Below are 18,835 nucleotides of genomic sequence, written 5' to 3'. Positions count from 1 at the left end.
CATGTTGAATTTTGACGCTATTTTAGTCATTGAACATGATGGTCCCAGCTGTCGAACTTCCCTCTGGACACACACACACACACACACACACACACACACACACACACACACACACACACACACACACACACAGTCCCAGAGCAAGCCTCTATTCAACCAAAGGAAATATGTACATTTTAATCCTCTCTCCTCTTTTTCAGCAGCTAAGCTTGCTTCTCTTTTTTGTCTGTAGTTTTGAAATAATCTGTAAATTCAGCAACATTTCAGTCATTCTGTTTCTTTAGCTGAATTTTTTTTGCATTGCACTTTTATCTGCAATCAGTTTAGCTTTGGTGATCTATAGTGGATAATATTTGTACACCTTTATGCTGGAAAATGCTAGTACTGTCCGTGGATATTTTATCCTTTGTAGTCAAGCGCACCTATTGCCTATATTTCTGTCGACAAATTCCTACATTTCCTAAACTTTCTGCCAGTGGGGCAAAGCAGGGGAATGCATGATGAACTATTTGTGCACCTAAAGCCGTTTCTTCTTCAGCAGGCACCCGCCACACACCTGTCAGTGCGGCGGAGAAAGTGGCTGTTACTGCCTGCTTGGAGCAACTCTGTGTATCAAGCTCGGTAACATATAAAACCCTTCAATGTGAACAATTCTTCCCGCCGAGCAGTTTGTGGTGTGAGACCACATACATGGTAGTAAAAATAAAGCTCTGTGTGTACCTGTAAAAGTATGCAAGTATGTGTGAACCTTAAGTGTGGCTCTTTTGTACTAAAACCTGGGTTGTCTGTTAATTTGTTACAGATACAAGATAAATCACAAGTATAAAAGTCTGCCACATATCAACCAACTGTTTTTCAATGATTTGCACAAATAATCCTACTTTGAAAGCAATTCTCTGTTTTGATGTTGTAAAGCTTCACACGAAAACTATTCTTTAACTTTATATACTAAAGGTTATAATATGGAGCTGTACTCCATGCTTGTATGACAAGATATAGGAAAATGAAAAAGTGTCAAGCTCAGTGCTATGAAGAAAAGTAATGAAAGTGACACATGGTTTTCAGGCAATAACAGCAAAATCAAGCTGTCCATCACCTTAGATTCAGGATTGTGATCTTGACTGCCAACAACGAAGTACCGCTGCTCTCATTTAGAAAGTGAATGAGTCAACACTTCTGACACAGCTCTGAGTTCTCTTTCTGTTGCTTACTTCTTCTTTGTTAGCCACCAGCTCCTTAGAGTGCAAATGGACTTGTACTAGACTAATACAGAGACTTTATATTCTTAATAGCTCTTCTACTATTTAGTTCATTGCTCTGGATATGCAATTAGTTTGTTTTATTTCCTTCCATACATTGCTTTCGGTTTATTGCCATGCTGTTCATTAAGGCTGTTTTCTATCTGGTCGCCTCAAATGGTTTGTGGGCATTATGACAGTCTCTCAGTTTATTTCACACACTAAAACTGTATGGTTTCTGTTCAATTTCTGCTGGTTGTAAAGCTTTGACCTGCCAATACCACCTTTAGCTGATTCAGATTTCATTGGATTTAGGTGTTCCAATGTCTTCCATGACCAAATATATATATATATATATATATATATATATATATATATATATATATATATATATATATATATATATATATATATGGAGACTGATTCTCCAAACATTTGTGAGATGGGACTCTTTTCAGAGTTCGATGAATTACTGTGTGGCGACCTGTGTGAAATGTCTTTGCTACTAATTATTTCATGCATACAAACAATGTGGAAGTGATTGGGATTGACAGAAGCTGGGTCAAAAAGTGGTAGGCCGTGTAAAAGAACAGAGCGGGGTGAGCAGATGCTGAGGGCCACAGCACACAGTCATGTTCTCTGAAGTGACCAATCATGTCTCGCTGTCTAGCGAGCCATTGGAGAAGTCTGGGATGGGAAGCGGACAGGAAACACTCTACTTGCTTGCCTGCATTGTCAAGTTTAAAGTTTGGGTTTTTATAGTGTGGGGCTGGACTCTTAAAAGCTTAAGAACCTCAAGACATATTGGACAATTTTATGCTCCCAATCTAGTGGCAACCTTTTTTGGGTGGTTGATTCCTGTTCCAACAAGACGTTTAAAAAAAAAACAAAAAAAAAAAAAACTGTCCAAGAAGTTTTAAAACCGACAGAACACATTTGGGATGAATTAGAGCAGCCTGTAAGGCAGGTCAACCCGTCGTATATCTGTGTCCATTCTCACAAATGTGCATCTTGATCAAGGATCAGAAATGCTCATAAATAAACTCCTAAACCTTGTGAAAAACATTCCTTAAAGAGTTATAGCTGCAAAGGGTTACATCATGTTAGTGCAGAAAGATATCAAGATGAGAGCATTCCAGTGGCAATGTGAAATGTCCACTCTGACGCCTTCAAGATGTCAATGGTAGCCCCTACAGAGCAGGGTTTTGTCATGATCTGGCTCATCTGCGCTCTTGATCCTGCTACTTCTCCCATGCTATGTTGTAATCAGCTTCATCCACCACTCCTCTGAGCCTTCTTCACTGCTTGGCTGCAATTATGCCCTGTTTGCTGCTCCTTAATTAAACAGGGCAACGTTTAGTTCCTATTCTCCACTGATCTGGAACAAACTTCCAGAAAACTGTAAAAGTGCTAAAAGCCTGAGTTCCTTTAAATCAAGATTAAAAACACATTTGTTTAGGACTTCCTTCGACTGTTCTAGTGAAACTGATTTACTGAAACATCATTAGTTCAACTTTGTAGTCCAACTGTTTTTAATATTTGCTTATAGTTTCTATTTCCCCATGCTCTACTTTGTTTCTACATTTAATTCCTACTTGCTTTTATTCTGTTTTATTTTCCTATATTTTAATCATGTAAAGCACTTTGCATTTTCTCTGTACTGAAATGTGCTGTACAAATAAATTTACATTGCCTTGCCTTAAAAGCTCATAGCAGGACAGCAGCAGATTATTAAAAGATAACAGCAAGTAGATGTCCACCGGTCCTATTCATGCCTGCCTGCTTTGCTACAACCTCCATCAGGTATTTTGGATTTCTCTATCTTGCCTTCTTGTCTGAACTCTGCCAAGCTTCTCATTTCTGGACCACAACCTAGATTAGTCCTACGATTAATGAACTTTGGCTTGCCCCACGGTTTTGTCTGCCTGTCTCTGCTCTGTTGTGCATGACCCAAGCCTGTTCCCTGGACTGTGATCAAGCTTTTGCCATCCTGCCTGATACTGCCTCAGTATTTACAGCAGCCTGTTCTGACTGTGACCAGGCTTCTGTTTTATTAAACCTCTTAATGCTTCTCCGTGTCTGGCTGAATTTTCGGGTGTCCTGTCTGGTCCTTGACAGGTTTATCCTGCCCCCAGAATGTGGTACTGACGATAATAGGATGAACTCCCTGCAGTCCTGACCCAAACTCTATTGAACACTTGTTGGATGAGTTTGGCACGCTGTTTGTGCCACAGTGGTCAGCACAAGGACAATGGGTGTTTTACAACAGATACTGACTGAATGATTGACAGAAATCCCTCAGCACCGTGTAGCCAACCTGTTGACCAGCACAAGGAGGCAGTAGGCTGTTGTGACACACAGTGTCACAGTGTTTCCACACAGTATTGAGCCCCCTGTTCACTAAGTGAATAAATTGACAATGACATTGTGGTCTGTTGGGGGCAGCAGCTTGTCAGTAGGTGAGAGGAAGCAGCTGGACATATTCATTAGGAGGTCCAGCTCTGTCCTGGGATGCACCCTGGACCCAGTGCAGGTGGTGGGAGACAGAAGGACTGTGAGAAAAATCACATCCCTGATGGACAATGTCTCCCACCCCATGCATGGAGCTGTTGCAGAGCAGGAGAGCTCTTTCAGTGACAGACTGCTGAATCCCAGATGCTCTAAGGAGCACTTCCGCAGGTCATTCCTCCCAGCTGCAGTCAGACTCTCTGCTGCTCACAACAGACTCAGTAACCATTTACATCACGCTACTGGTTGCGCAGGTTCTGATCCCACCATTAATTGTTTATACTTTTTCTTGCACACACCTTAGCCAGGGATGTCGCTGCACCAACATGCACAATGCATATTTTATTGTGGTGTGTAATGTACATAGGCTGGAGTCTTTTCCACTGTGCAATATTTAATCTGAATATTACTTTTTATCGTCTGCTCTTGTCGTTTCTTTAGAGCTAGTTTTAGGTAAGACTGGTTTGTTCCTCTTTGCTCTTGTTTTCATTGCTAATAATTGTAACTGTCTGCGCGTTTGCCACTGTCACACCAGAATTTCCCCATTGGGGGACAATAAAGGAATTCTCATTTTATCTTGTCTTTTTTCAAACTTGGGTGCTGACCTGCACCCAATACAATACCTTTGTGATAAATCAGAGGGGAGAATTTGAGCCAGGTCATCTCACCCAACATCAATGTCTGACCTCATTGCTCTCCTAAAAGAAAGGTCAAAAATTTAAATCAAAATGTTTCTAGATGGCATTCCCAAAACAACTTTTGTAGCTGTAAAGGGTGGCAAATGTGTGAGTAAAGGCAAGTCACCCAATAAGTAATGTAATATATGAATTGCAAGTATATATTGCACATATACTTGCAAGTGATACAATATATGTACTGTATATAATAATGTTTAATATATGTATAGTATTTATAATAATGTCTATATAGTGCTCAAATAAAAAAATACAGACACGTTGTGATATCGAGCCTTAAAGATTTATTCAAACTGTCAGACTAGATTCACTAGCTCTAATATAATAGCAGGGACAGCATTTATGTTTACAGGTTTAATGATATCCCTTAACAAACAAAAAGAATCTGGTAAATATTTGTTTGACAGATTTCAACACATTTCTATTTCACAAAATTAGAAAAAAAAGCTCCTTTTTTTTTTTTTACATCATTTACTTGACAAGAACATAAAAGAATATGTACAACGGCATGAACAAGAGGACAGATTAAGTTAGTGTGCGCTTTGTTTACTAGCTAAAATAGGAGAACATGATACAAAAACAGCCTCATTCAACTGAGGATTCGCTACAAAAATACATCTAATAACAGCTTTGTTGTTCTCTAATGTACACGGTTCATCACAGTAATAAGTAAGACCTATGTTCATAGAAAACATTAAGTTTAAAAACCTCTCTTGTTGTGCACTCATTCTGGTTCACGCATGCTTTCCTGCGCTCAACGCTGCAAGGAGAAGTTTTATGTAACACCATGGTTCATCAGCTACTCTGCTGGGTCGGGCCCCACCCTGCAGAGATGATCTGTGAGGAGAAGGCGGTTACTTTTTGATGACCTCGGGGGGGATGGGGGGGGGGTGGCACAGAGTGGCCATCGGTGGGGACAGCTGTGGTCATCAAACAACAGCATGTGTCCATATTTCTGCACGGCTTGCCTTCTTTTATCAAGTTCGCGCAGCGATCCGCCCACAGCTGCTTCTGCCGGGTGAATTTTAATGCACATTATTGTTTGCTTTGTTTGTTTGCACCGGAATAATCTATAGCCGGTGAGAAGGATAGGCGCTGCCGCCGATGCCCCAAAGCAATCTTAACCAGATGTTCAACTTGAGAGGAGTGGGAGAAAATGTCAGTGGATGGAAAACAGCTATGCGCAAGGAAGGTGTGGGAGTTCCTCTGCTTTTCCCTCCGTCTCTCCCTCCGTTATTTTCAGCTGCCAACATGCGTCACGGATAATCTTCTTTGTAACATATAGCAGAGATAATTATCATTGAAATAACAGGTTTTTAGTAAAAACAAGAGTGGTAGTACGTTTATTTTCGTAAGGAAAATGGAGTGAACTTCCAGCACTTGATGTGTCCTGTCTCAGCCTAATACCAAGGCATGGCAGGGAGCTGTTTTACCCTATGATTACCTGACAATCAAACCTTCCCATATCCCTGCATTTCATGGCTACTCGGAATCGCTCTGGGACGCCGCGCCAGGTCGAATACGTCACGTGCCGAGCCAAATCAATTACCGTGCGTTTCTGTCTAAACAGTCCGTCACTTTGGGATATTGTAAACTGACCAGGGTGGCAGAAAATCAACCGTGTGAAATGCTGAGTGTAAAGGTCAGACGCCGGAGCGGTTTATCAGATCAAAGCGTCTTAACCGCACTTCATTTTCAGACCCATATAAAACATCCCTGGGCGGGTAGGAAGGAGCTGTAAGCATGCTTTCCATACTGTGGCGCAGCTACTGCAGGTCGTAACTACTGCAGATGCCTTTAGGTTTACTGTAACCACTCATATACGGAGTTTAGTGGAGAGCATTTTGAGAATATCCTGTCTAAGCCGAAGCAGACTACAGGGAACTGAGAACATTTGCTGGCGGCAACTTATTTCTCTATCGAGTAGTAACACGGATCTGGGAATGGCACCAAATCCAACTAAACCAAGTATCAGCTGCTAGTCGGACATGATATTGCAATTGCTGTGCTGAGAGACAAGACCACTACTATCAGTAATACTAGCTAAGAATTTCTGTTTAGGTATATGTTCATTAGAGGATTTGTCGCAGTACTTTATGTGTGTGAAAAATGTATTGAGACACTGAAAAAGTACAAATAAAGACTTAACCACACTGCACCCATGTTTGGTTTTAAGGTTTGATTTAAGATTTGTGAGAAGCCTACATGTGGAACTTTGGATTCAGGGCTCTATAGATAAAATAAAAAGTTTGAGAAGATCATGTTCTGTTGCGTCTGTGTTATGTGCAATTTGAGTGCATTATAAGCCGGTGTCTGCCTTAGCAAAAATGTCATTACGTTAACACATAACGACCATAAAGATTCTTGACTCTCTGTCTTTTACGTAGAACTCAAAAATGTTGATTTCTGAGTAAAAATCAGTTAAAGTTAAAAACAGAATAATACAACACTTGTCTAAAATAGTTTAAGAGTTATTTTATTATAGTTCTACTTGGAAACCCTAGTATTCACTAAGGTGTAACTGGTTTTTAGGCGTTGGAGAACCCCCGGGCTGTAGTATGTTTTTGTTGTTAGTAAAACTATATAGTCTGTTAGAAACAAGAGCTACATACTGTGCCTTACCTATTACTCTCCTCAATATTTAAAAAATACGTAGCTCACCATAAAATTGTTACATATATCTAATTTCAAAACCTTTTTATATGTCCTTGGAGAGTTTCAGCAAAATGAACTTCTGCCATGGATAAGGCTCATCGTTCATCCTGCAGATTAATACAGATTCCACTCGCCACCATAACGACCAGTTTCCCTACATCCAGTTGGCCTCACCATTTTGTGAAAAAGGTGACCTGAAGCAACAAGAACGTCCCATGACTCCTGATTTATTGTCTCTTTACTCGTTGCCAGCTGCTGTTGGAATTCATTTAACTTCTATAGCTTTGCATGGTCAATGCTTCAGATTATTTCTGACCTGTTGAAGCCTTACAATTAAGCTCTGACCTTCAGGTCCTCTAACCAGTGATCGTTAAGGGCTTCCTACAACTGATTTAAATCCCATGGGGATCGTTTCTTTCAAGCTGTTGCATCTCGTCTATGGATCTCGTATTTGTTGTTGTTTTTTATCTTGTGTTGACTGTGGTAGTTTGTTCAAAACGCAACTCAAGGTAAAAGCCTTCAGTGATTTTCCTGCTGGGTTTTTTTTCCACATTGTTTTTCACTATAAAGCAGTTTGTAATTTTAATGAGAAATGAAGCAGCAACCAAATTTATTGGCATCCCTGTAAGCACTCAATGAACAATTTAGGAAAATTCAACAATTAATTTAAGTATGTGTCTTAAATGTGGAAAATAAAATCCTTGTTACTATTGCTAATAGGACAGTGTTTAGTCCTTCACATTTACCTCTTCAGGGTTGGAGCAAATAGAGGATTTTTGCAAGATCGGTTTCAATCCTCCAGAGTTGTGGGTTCTCTTCCCTTCAAATGGTATTTAGGTCCAGGGGCTAAGATGAACATGGAAGAAGGTTGATTTTTTTTTATCTGAACTATTTCTGTTTGGTTTGGCCATAGTTCTTAGATCAATATCCTGCTGAGAGACCCAATGATGACCCGTTTTGCAGTGTACTGTTAAAGTCAGGCACATTTTTATTTGAAATCCCCTTTATGTCTAAGAGTTGGTAATGGCACACACCGTCACAAGGTTCCCAGGGCCTTTGGAAGAAAAGCAGGTCCATGCCAATATAGGTCCCCCAGCATACTTAACAATGGGGGTGACATGCTTTTACACACATTGATGCATTGTTTCTTGCCACAAACATCTGGAGAGTTTGTTGGTGAAAGTTCAAACTTAATTACACATGAATGAAGCCTATGGTTCCAGTCAAAGTCCCTGTATCATTTAACAAACTCCACACAGCTATGCTTGTGATGGTAGGAAATTTCTGGCATCCCTCCTAAACAACCAGTTGTCACGTTGGTTGTCATGAAGACTTAGGGGCCCCAATATGTCACTATTTGCTGCAGGTCTCTAATAAGAGAGCTTTTTCTTACCTCTGTTACCATCCTGCTGATTATGTGGTGGCACATTAAATATGGCTCCTCTTCCAGTACATATTGCCCAGTGACAAAAAAAAGAAATAAAAAGAAATGGACCTTTATGTCTTGTCATATCTTTAGTATTTTAAAAGCTGTAAGCCGCCTATGAGCTGGTGTAAATGTTATACTTTTTTTATTTGCATCAAAACTATGCTGAGAGAAGGGTACTGAACAATTCAAAAAGTTGAGTGAAATCCTAATTTATGGTGGATCTATGACAATGTTTTTGCTTGGTTCATGTAGAGTGAATCTGCTTATATCTCAAATTTCACATACCTAGGATGTGGGCTTTATGTTGTAGAGACTGCCTCTTCCTTATTATTCTTCATTACAGCTGCTTCAAATTACATTGCCATCTTAATTTATAACACCTTCTGCATCTGGTATTTAAAGAGAACGCAGCATATTTTTTAAAGTGCAATGCAATAGTAACCCCTCTCAATCATATCTTATTCCATATTAGTAAAGTGTTACAACGTGTTGCCCTGCAGAGATAGCCTTTCATGCTTGTACCTCTAACAGACCTGGATAATGTGGTCGAAAGATGAATTACTCTTGGATGTGTTCAATTGGACTCAGTGGTGGGTGGGTGGTCAAAGCACACTCCACAGTTTCTGCCTGAGGCTTTGACACGGAAGTAACAGCAGCAGATACACAGCAGAAAAAGAAGCCTGCAACATCAGAGGCTTTCCAACAACAACAGAAACAGAGTTCATGCTGTTGCCAGCCGCCAGCTAAATCTGTTTGTCATCCGTTTTGATGTTTGAGGCAATAGGTCAACATGGAAAAGGTTTAATAAAACCAAGGTTAAAGGGTTTGCGTTGCCACCGACAGTCATCATAAAAACATTTGGCAGTGACACAAATGTGTCTGCAAACTTTGGGGGTTCAGTTTTTATGGTGGCTATTCAAATTGCCTTTAGATTTAAAACCCATATTCGCTGTATTTATGCCCTGGCAAAAAATATCATATAACTTTGTGTCTGTATTAGAAACTCTGGTTGAAATATCTCTGTCAATTCAATCAGCAGACTTACTGTTGTACCCCTGTCACACCATGAAATATCTGTGTTGCATTTAGGTGTCATAGGAAGATATACTACCTTAGACCAATAACGACCCAGTAGTGCCTTCCAAACACATTTAACACTGTTGCATGAAAGAGACTTTTTGGATGTTTAAACATTCTCTTATGGCTCTCATGAAACACTCTCTGCAAATGCTCTGTCTGCACCGCTGAAGGTTTACTCACCTCAGGATGCCAGAGGTAGGAAACTGAAGGTGAAACTGGTGGCATGGCCAGCTTTCTGATTAATCTGGCTAATAATTATCGGACTCCTTGAGGCAATCGTGAAACCTTTGATTTGAGAAAAAGAAAAAAAGGTGACCACCACCATGCGTTTAGTGTCACTCATTCCCATAATGACATATGTATCATGACACAGCTCATGCTTGGGGCTGTGTCATGAAATTGGCTTCCTGTGACTTCTACCCAAGAACACTCCCCTGAGTAAACGTGGTGTTAAGAACGTCTTCTGAAAGCAATTTCTTCCCACAAATCCAGGTAGATTTTGGGGATGTGTTTACTTTCCAGTCTGATGTAGTCATGCATAACCAAATAATAAAGTGGTTCAGACATCAGTACTTTAAAATGATCAACATGGCTCCCTAAATCAAAACCCCATTGACTAACTGTAGTCAATTCTCAAAAGGCAGGTGGAGAAACAGACACCAACAAACTAAAATTAACTGATGGTGACTGCAGAATGGGTCACCATTAACCAGGATCTGGCCCAGAAGTTAAAACATACACTCTTTTCAAAAATCATCTAAAAAACTGGCTCATAACATATGAGACATGTCAGCATTAATAGAATGTGTCTTCCATAAACCAAAACATGCTGTCACTTGTGTCTCTGCTGTGTTTATATATAGTATAATTATTTTTATTGTAATGTTTTATTTTATTTTTTTTAATTTGTAGTCTAGCGAACATGGACTCTGTATTTGTCAACAAGATTTGAAGAGTTATATCTGTTTCATTTCTTTTTATATTTGTATTGTTCACTGTAAGATTCTTACTGTTGTGTTTTTAGGTAGGCAATTTTAAGATCTGTCCAGCTGACAACAGATGAAAAATAGCCTTTTGGCTAATTCTGGAGCATTTGCAGCAATGCTAATTAATGTACACTGTCCCTGTCAAATACATCAATAAAATTAAAAATAGATGAAGCTGACAACCAGCACATCAGTTAGCAGTGCAAATATCAATCTACAAATCTGAACTGAGGCTGTGTTCTAATCATTCTTTTGAATACCTAAGAATCAAAACGGTTCAGTCTGAAAATCACCCATTTGTGTCACTGTCAAAACTTGTGTTCGTAACTTTATTAAAAAAAATGATAAATGACCATGCCTTCGATGTAAATCACATGCCTTTCTCTGTTCATTTTCTGGGACAAGGACTGTAGTCTAATAAAAGGCCTCAGTGGGCTCAGCTTTATTGTGTATGCAAGATCTATAGAAATGTAATGAGTCGTTCTAATTGTAAAGCCGATCCTTTTTGCTGTGTCGATATCTGCTGTAAACACATTCAGGAATGCTCTATTAAAGACATTAGATGATGTGCTTATCTGTTCTTTGATACTGTACTCTGTAGCTCTTTTCTGTCTTACCTTTTCACCGATGCCCACCTTTATCTTGTGCAAAATTCACCACCGGTTTGAATCTATCTGCAACTCAAACTGCAGCAACGCCACATAACCCGCCTGAGAGTCATTTTAGTCAGCTTCCTGCTTGGGTCTGGTCCAGCCCTGGTAGGGTTTTTGATATTCATAACCCGTGAACTTTTCCACATTTTGTCAGGTTTGTCATGCCTTCACAGAGCAGCTGATATTTATGCAGAGATTACATTACACACAGGTGGATGCTTTTCATTGTGCGGTTTCCGAGGAGAAGCAGCATTGAATTTTATCCAGGGGTGTCAGATTAAAAGGTCCATGAATAACAATACACACATTATTTAAAATGAAAATTACGTGTCGTAATCATCCACTACTTCATGTTGTCCTACTGTGTGTTGTCCGGATGATATCAGAAAAACACACTGAAGTTTGTAGTTTAATGTGTCAAGATGCAGGAATCCTGCTTCCAGCCACTGTATTTCCTTGTAAATGAAACCCAGGAGAATGTTGCTCATATGTATATTGGTTCTTTTGTAACCTACTGAGGAGCAGAAACCTTTTTGCCTTTCTGCCTCATGCTTTCTGTAAGTTCCCCTAAAAGACTCTGAATAATTGCTCTTCCATTTCCTGCTTCTCCTTTTGGCTGCTAGAATTCACGTTTTATCTGCCTATTACTATTCTAACTGAATAGCTCTTCACTGATTTAACATATTCAGCATAGTCTGGCAGAGTGGTCAATTTCAAGAAACTCCTGCAGTGGAAGCAGAGATATCATCTCTTCTATCAAATGCATTTTCTTCTTCATCTGACGTTTCCACCCAAACCGCCCCGGATTCATTTTGACCACAGATGTGTCAATAAAAGCTCGTGGTACGTAATGACAGATTTGTAGATTTTTAGCTTTAAGAATGCTTTAATGTTTGTAAATGAAAACTGGAGGTATAAAAATATTTTATGCCCCAAAAATATATACCAATTTTTTTTAAATAAATTTCACATTTTGTTACCTTACAGCCACAAACATTTGTGTTTCGTGATTAGATTTTAGGTGCTGGACCAACACAATGTATTACACCCATTTTAACTGGAAAAAAAAACAAAACATGAGTTTTTTTTTGTTTTTTAACTCTTAAAAATCTAAAGAATGTGGCCTGCATTAGTATTCATACTTCTTTACTCTGATGTTGATTAAATCCAGTGCAGCCAGTTGCCTTCAGAATCAACTGGTTAGGTGAGCAGAGTCAGCCTGTATGCAATGTAATCTCTACCTGTTCTTTGAACACATAAGAAAACATAAGAGAACAAGAGGCAACATGAAGACCAGGGCGCACCACTACCAGAACATAGCTCAATCCATGTGTTGCAAGACTACAGGCCTACATGACCCTCCACTTAAACTGGCAACCCAGTAATCAGAGCAGCAGAGAGCCCCAAGGTAACTCTGGGGGAGCTGCTGAGATCTATAGCTCAGGTGGGGGAATTTGTTGATTAGACAAATATTATTTGAGCACTTTACAAATCGGGTCCTTATGGAAGAAAGTCACTGTCGGTAGAATTTTAAAAATTGTGTATCATCTTTCCATGTGTTTTTCAATTTTTTTGTATTGGTCTAATCCCAATAAAATACAGTTTGTTTTTATAATCTGACAAAAGATGACAAAGGTAAAACAGTTCACGTGATATGGATACTTTTGCTGGCTGGATATTTATGGTATTTGAAGATCTCCCTTAGTTTGACATGGCCACTGACAGCAACAAGCTGAAATAGAGCCTCTCAGGGAAGAAACATAAGCCCCAGCGAAGCAAACAGCGTGTTTCTGATTACAGACCGAAGATATCTGAAAGAATGTAAGGCTGAACTTTTCCCCCGTTTCAACGGCACCAAATTTCACTGTAGAAGCAAATCATAAGTTTGAAATGCAAAACGGGAGCGTCGGCTGATTTCTGCCGAGGGAAACGAGCCCAGCTGCGTATTCACGCCACGATCCCACAGGCTGCACACCTGAGGCTCATTTAGAGCGGGATTGCGGCTGATGAGGATAATTAGCCAGCTTTTATTTATTTATTTATTTTTTTCCCAGACATGTGCGTCAGCGCTGTAGAGTAAAGACGGCAAGAGGCTCTGCAGGAAGAAAGATTGGCTTTGTTTTCCGATTGCGCTCTCCTTAAAATCCCCCGAATTTCACCCTGGATGTGGTATTTAGGCAATGGCGTGGAACTTCTCTCGGAAAATGCCAACCTAGAGTAGCACCTGTAAAGGCACGACCGCTGGGTGAGGAGGAGGGTACAGGGAAGGGTGGTAGCTCTGAACCGGATGAAATGCTGCCGCTAATGGGTACGGACCAGAAGCATCCAGGAGCGGGATGGGGGAGGAAGCATAAAATGAAGGAGGAAGATGCGGGGGAGGAGGGGGAGGAGGAGGAGGGGGTGGTGGAGGAGGAGCAGGAGCTAGAGGAGATAGGTGAGGGGAGAAGGGGGGTAGAATGTGGGGGTAAGAGGAGAGGGAGAGGTGTGACGGCGGGGGCAGGAGGGAGAGATTGTGTTGGATGAAGGTGTGGTGGAAGGAGAAGGAAGAAGAAGACGAGAGGGACGGCCGGATGAAGAGCGGAGCGTGGAGCGGGATGCAGTGTGGGGGGAGGTGATGAGGAAAGCACTGCCTCTTCTCTGAAAAGAAATGCTCAAACTCTATCCCCTTCCTCCTCTCCCTCTCCTCCTTCTCCTTCCTCCTCACCCACTCCTTCTCCCACTCCTCTCTCCTCCTCTCCAAGCGCTTGTCCTCCTCCTCCGCCTCCTCCGCCTTCTCCTCCCTCTGCCTCTCCCTCGTTAGTACATGTTCTGCTTCATTTCTGGTGCTGGTGTTATTAGCCGTATTACTGCTGCGATTACAATCAGGAGCACGGCTGAAACCGTGGCGCTGACCGCCGTCAGTTTCACTCTGATGAACACCCACACAGCTTCTATAATCACTTTCTGGATCAGAGAGAGGGGTTCTCTCATGAATGTGGCACTGGGCTTCAGCTTCACCCTCCTCGCTGCGCTCGCTCCTCTCGTTTTTCTCGTTGGAGTCGCCACTGCGATGAAATGTGTCATCGGTTTTGCAGATTTGTCTGCTCGCGGACTCTTTGCTGTCGTTTGTAGGATCGTGTGTGCTTTCGCACTGACAGCGGTCATTGGTGCTACATGTGAGGGGATCTGTTAAACACGCATACACGAGGGGCTCCGTTTGGCTCAAAGTAGACTCTGGATTCTGGTCAACCGCGCGCACTTGACACCCCCTGACAAACTCTGCACCCTGATCACAGCAGGCGGCAGAATCATGTCCATCTCTGATAGACGCCTCGGCTCCCTGGCTCCACCGCGTTGGTGTGTCACAGGTGTGACAGTCACCGAGTTGCGTCAAGCCTTCGGCGCCATCGCAGTTTAACTGACTGCAACCGTTAGCGTCTCCTCCGCTGCCTCCCCTGTCGGCACAACAGCAGCGCTTGTGTTGATCATCACAACCGCAGCTAAATGTTTCCGCCTCGGTGTTGTGGCACAAGGACTGTTGTGTCCTACAAAGTAAGTGGCAGTCTGTGGATCTGAGCTCCTGACAACAACAGTTCCCTGCCCCACTGAGACTGGAGGTCAAACTGGCCTGTGCTCTTTGTCGCCTTTTCATCAGAACGTTCATGAACCTCCTCAGGTGCCTCCTTCCTCGTCTCCGTTTCTTCTTCGGTACCGCGGGCTCCGGCGAACCTCCCTGCCTCTTTCCAGCCATTCCTGCTCTCTGCAACATCGTTGAGAGCAGCTGAGCCGGAGGAGCCGCGTCCTCGCAGGCCGATCCGACTCTCAGTTCTGTTTGTGAACAGTGTGGGCTCTGAGCTATCATAGCACAGCTTTGTCCTGCAGGTAATGTTTTTGTTTGACCACACGCTGTGTCTCTGGAGGAAGCAGGGATGGGGCTAATCGGCGGAGTTCCCGCTGCTCCTCCGTGAGGTTCGAGCACGAGACGCATTTCTTCCTCACACGCTGCGTCTCGACGGGGAAAAGTAACACCGCTAATCGCTAGCTTACACGTGTTTTCCTCGGCGTCCTCGGTGCCTCTTATCTCGGCGCTGCTAGGATTCCTTTGCTCCTTCCCGTCCTCCTTCCCCGCCTGCATGTCTTTGTGCATCACTCTCGTCCCTTTGTCATCCTCAGCAGGGTCGGGTGTAATTGCAGGACAGCGTGGCGTCTCCATAACAGACTTGGGGACGGGGCTAATCACAGAGCTGCACGCTGCACCCCTGCAGAGGAGCTTTCTGAGCCCCGGGCCCCATCCGGAGGCTGATTGGTGGGATTGATGTTGGCTGGCCTCCCGCTTCACCTGCAGACACAGCTGGTTACACCGATTACACCGATTCACCGGAAGATTACTTAATAGCTCTCCCCTCTTCTCGTCATTTCTACCTGCCCTCTCTCGCATCGTCTGATCTCCTCTCATCCTTCGCTCCTCTTCCCTTGCCTTCTTTTCTCTCCCTCCTACCTGCCGATTTGCAGTGAGATTACTTAATAGCTCTTTATCTCTCCTCTCGTCTTTTGTGTTGCCCTCTCTTTTCAGCTTCTCTTCCCCTCTCCCTTCAAACATCTGACTTGCAGAAAGGGGACTCATTATCCTTCCCTTTTCGGAGTCTTTTTTATTCGCCTTTCCTCTTCTTTTCTTTCTCCCCCTCTTCCTCATTCCCCTCCCCGTCCCTGCCCTCCTCCTTCTCCTTCTCTTTGCCACTTTTTGAAGGCCCAGCGCCGGCGAATGGCGACATTCTGCAGAAACGGGAACAAATTTTAAAGCATTTTTATCAGGGCAACTGGAGCGCGGCTGGATTGTGTCGCCGCCATCACAATGGTCGTCAGCTTCCACAGGATTTCCTGCCTGTCGCCCCTCTGCCTCTTCTTCCCTTTCATCTATCTTTACTTTCCTTCCTCCCTCTGTATCTTCATGCCTCTCTTGGCAGTCGGGTTGTTTGATCACAGATGGCTTTTCTCCCTCCCTCCATTCCTCCAGCCCTCCTTTCTTTTCTCTGCCCCCTTTTTGGGCCTTGTGGTGGGCTCTGAAGTCGTACAGTAGGGGGTTGACGCTGTAGGATATGGAAGGCGACGTCTTGGTGTAGTTGACCATCTCCGTGGGCCAAAGAAGAACCCTGCTTCCATCACGGCTCAGAACCTGACAGAAAGGCTCCTTGGGGCGATTTGGAGGGACAGGCGGTGATGCTTTGTAACAGGTTATCGAGGGGAGGCCAGATTCTTCGGGTTGTGTTGGAGTTAGAGTCTCATTTACGACACAAGAAACAGTGTTGTCAGCAGAATCCGTGGCAGGACAAAGCAGATCTTTATCTTCTGGACCTGTTGTCCCCTGATCGGGGACCTCATTGACTCTCTGCACTGGCTCTGTGCTGACGCTGCCAGAAATCTGCCCTGTTTTGTCACCGTTTGAATAAAGATGAGCTCCAGTCTCATGTTCGGCCTCATTCCCATTGTCTTTACAGAAAGAGAGCTTGGTTCCACTCTCACTAATAGTCAAGTGCTCCGCTCCAATCACATTACGACTGCATGAAGAAATCTGGGCCTTATTCCTCGGCAGTCCCAACGGTGCTTTGTCAGCGGACTCAGCAGGCTGGAATTCAATCTTGCTGTTTACACTGCACTGATTTAAAGTGTCCCAGGCATCCACATCTGAAGACACTGGAGACTTGAGCCCCTTATCAGCAACTTTCTCTCCGATGTTTTTGGCTCTTTCCTGATTTGCCACACCCACTTGTTTCCCTGGCAAGCCTGCACCCTGTCCGGCTTGGATGAAAACCGCAGCAGACTGGTGCAGGAGCACGCAGGTCCTCTTAGGCAGGGAGAAGGACACGGGGCGGAGTCTGCCTGGCGCTGACAGAGCATCAGTCGTTGTGCTCATCCCCTTGCCACTGTTGTCACTTGTGTTCAGTTTAGACTTGTCACAGGTTTTTGTGGCAGTGGTAGTTGGTGGGACATCTACAGGAGACATGGCGTTACTCATGTAACACTGAGGTTGCACATGGTTGTAGAAGTGATTTGAAACAGTACAGTGTGTGTCGTCAGGGTTAAAAGTGTGCTTGGCTCTGAGGTGACTGCAGCCCAGATGGGTCTTTTTGAGGATGCAGCATCCATCAGCAGCACCCGGAGAGTTGTTTGCATCCGTTTGGCCGTACGCCCACTGAGTGTTGCTCAGGAGTCTGGTCTCAAGTGTGGGGTCTAGGGGTAGGAAGGATTGGATCAGCGGGTTCTGAGGTTCTGGATAGGAGAAGAAAACAGAGAATTACTACTGCTGACAGTGCTTAGATTTACATGCAAAACATGGCAGAAGTATCTTTTTTACCTCAGCAATAAAAACAGAAAGAAAACTCTGAGACAGACAATATTCCACTAATGCTATTAAGATTTTCAGTTTTAATGCATTCAGCACATTATTTATTAGTGCAGGACCAACTTAGGAAAACATACACTGCTGGTCAGATGGCTACACACACTCATCACAGGAATGAATGTCACAGCCATTTTGAGCTTTCAAAGATGCATTTGAACTGTTCGGTCATTTGAATCATATTTTCGTGAAACGCTGCAAATTCAGTCAAGCTTGAAGGCATAAGTTTCACAGCTTGAAGTTCTAAATTTCTTTTTTGTTGACAGCTTCTGAGTTGATGTTGATGTGAACTCACTTTGCTATGGACAGTGGTCTAGTTTAGGATAGGCTTTAGCTTCGGTTGCTCCTTACTTACTCCAGAGTACCCTGACCAATTTCCAGTTATTTGAAAGGGATAGTTGGGATTGGGTCATTGGCATTCGGATACAGGTGGGTGTTCCAACAGGACAATGATCCCAAGCAAAGCAAATCTTGATTTCTAACACTAAATAAAGCATGGCATTAAACTTCTGGAATGGGCCCAACCTATTTGCTATGGACAATTCATGGACTTATCATTGCACCCTGAAGACTTAATGGTGCAAATCCATCAGAAAAAACACACAAATTTATGACGCCCATGATGCCCGTGAGTAAAGTTAAGTGTGTATCTCACTTGTGAATGATAAATAGAAAAGGTTTTATTCCAACCATGTAGGATTAATATTCTATAACTATTTTAGTGTGCAACAAGCTATCAGGCATTCATCTGTCAGCAAACAGGTTTGTTAAGGAATTCAGGCAGATAGTCCTGAGTGAGAGTTTTTAAATGACTCATAAATATAAAAGTTATCTTTAATATGTCCCCTTCTTATGCCCGAGAACACAGTTTATAAAATATTTGGGTTTTTATAGAAGGTGAGCCTTAAAATGAAATTGCTCTCTCCCTATTGTGTAAATGCAAATGCATTAGCACTCAGAGAAACAGCTGAATTAAAAAGGAGCTGTCCAACTTTTCCATTGACTTTGACTTTATAATGAAAAACCTTTTCCAAATGAGGGGGTGGCATATTTTTCAGATCAGAACGGATGACAGTTGATTGTTTCTTTGAAGTCTGTGTTCTATTTTCTTAGCTCTTAAAATGCAGCCATTTGCTTGCAAATCCACCTGCGATGAACTGAAAGGATCTGATATCGCCTCCGGTTTCAAAACAAGTTCAGAAAGTAATTCTGTCC

The 18,835-nt window shown here is 42.6% G+C and overlaps 1 protein-coding gene across 1 annotated transcript in view; it reads right to left on the bottom strand.

The window, feature by feature from the left end:
* The window catches only part of LOC105933296, a 146,841-nt gene that overhangs the window by 27,053 nt on the left and 100,953 nt on the right, over positions 1-18,835 (bottom strand). The window contains exon 5 of the mRNA XM_036126085.1: positions 13,667-17,490. Within this exon, the coding sequence (XP_035981978.1) occupies positions 13,667-17,490 (3,824 nt within the window). The remainder of the gene's footprint in view (positions 1-13,666; positions 17,491-18,835) is intronic.

This window comes from Fundulus heteroclitus, chromosome 22, assembly GCF_011125445.2.
Source record: "Fundulus heteroclitus isolate FHET01 chromosome 22, MU-UCD_Fhet_4.1, whole genome shotgun sequence".
In the NCBI taxonomy this organism is placed as follows: domain Eukaryota; kingdom Metazoa; phylum Chordata; class Actinopteri; order Cyprinodontiformes; family Fundulidae; genus Fundulus; species Fundulus heteroclitus.
Note: the sequence above shows the minus strand (reverse complement) of the source record. Positions and strands in the feature narration are given on the sequence as shown.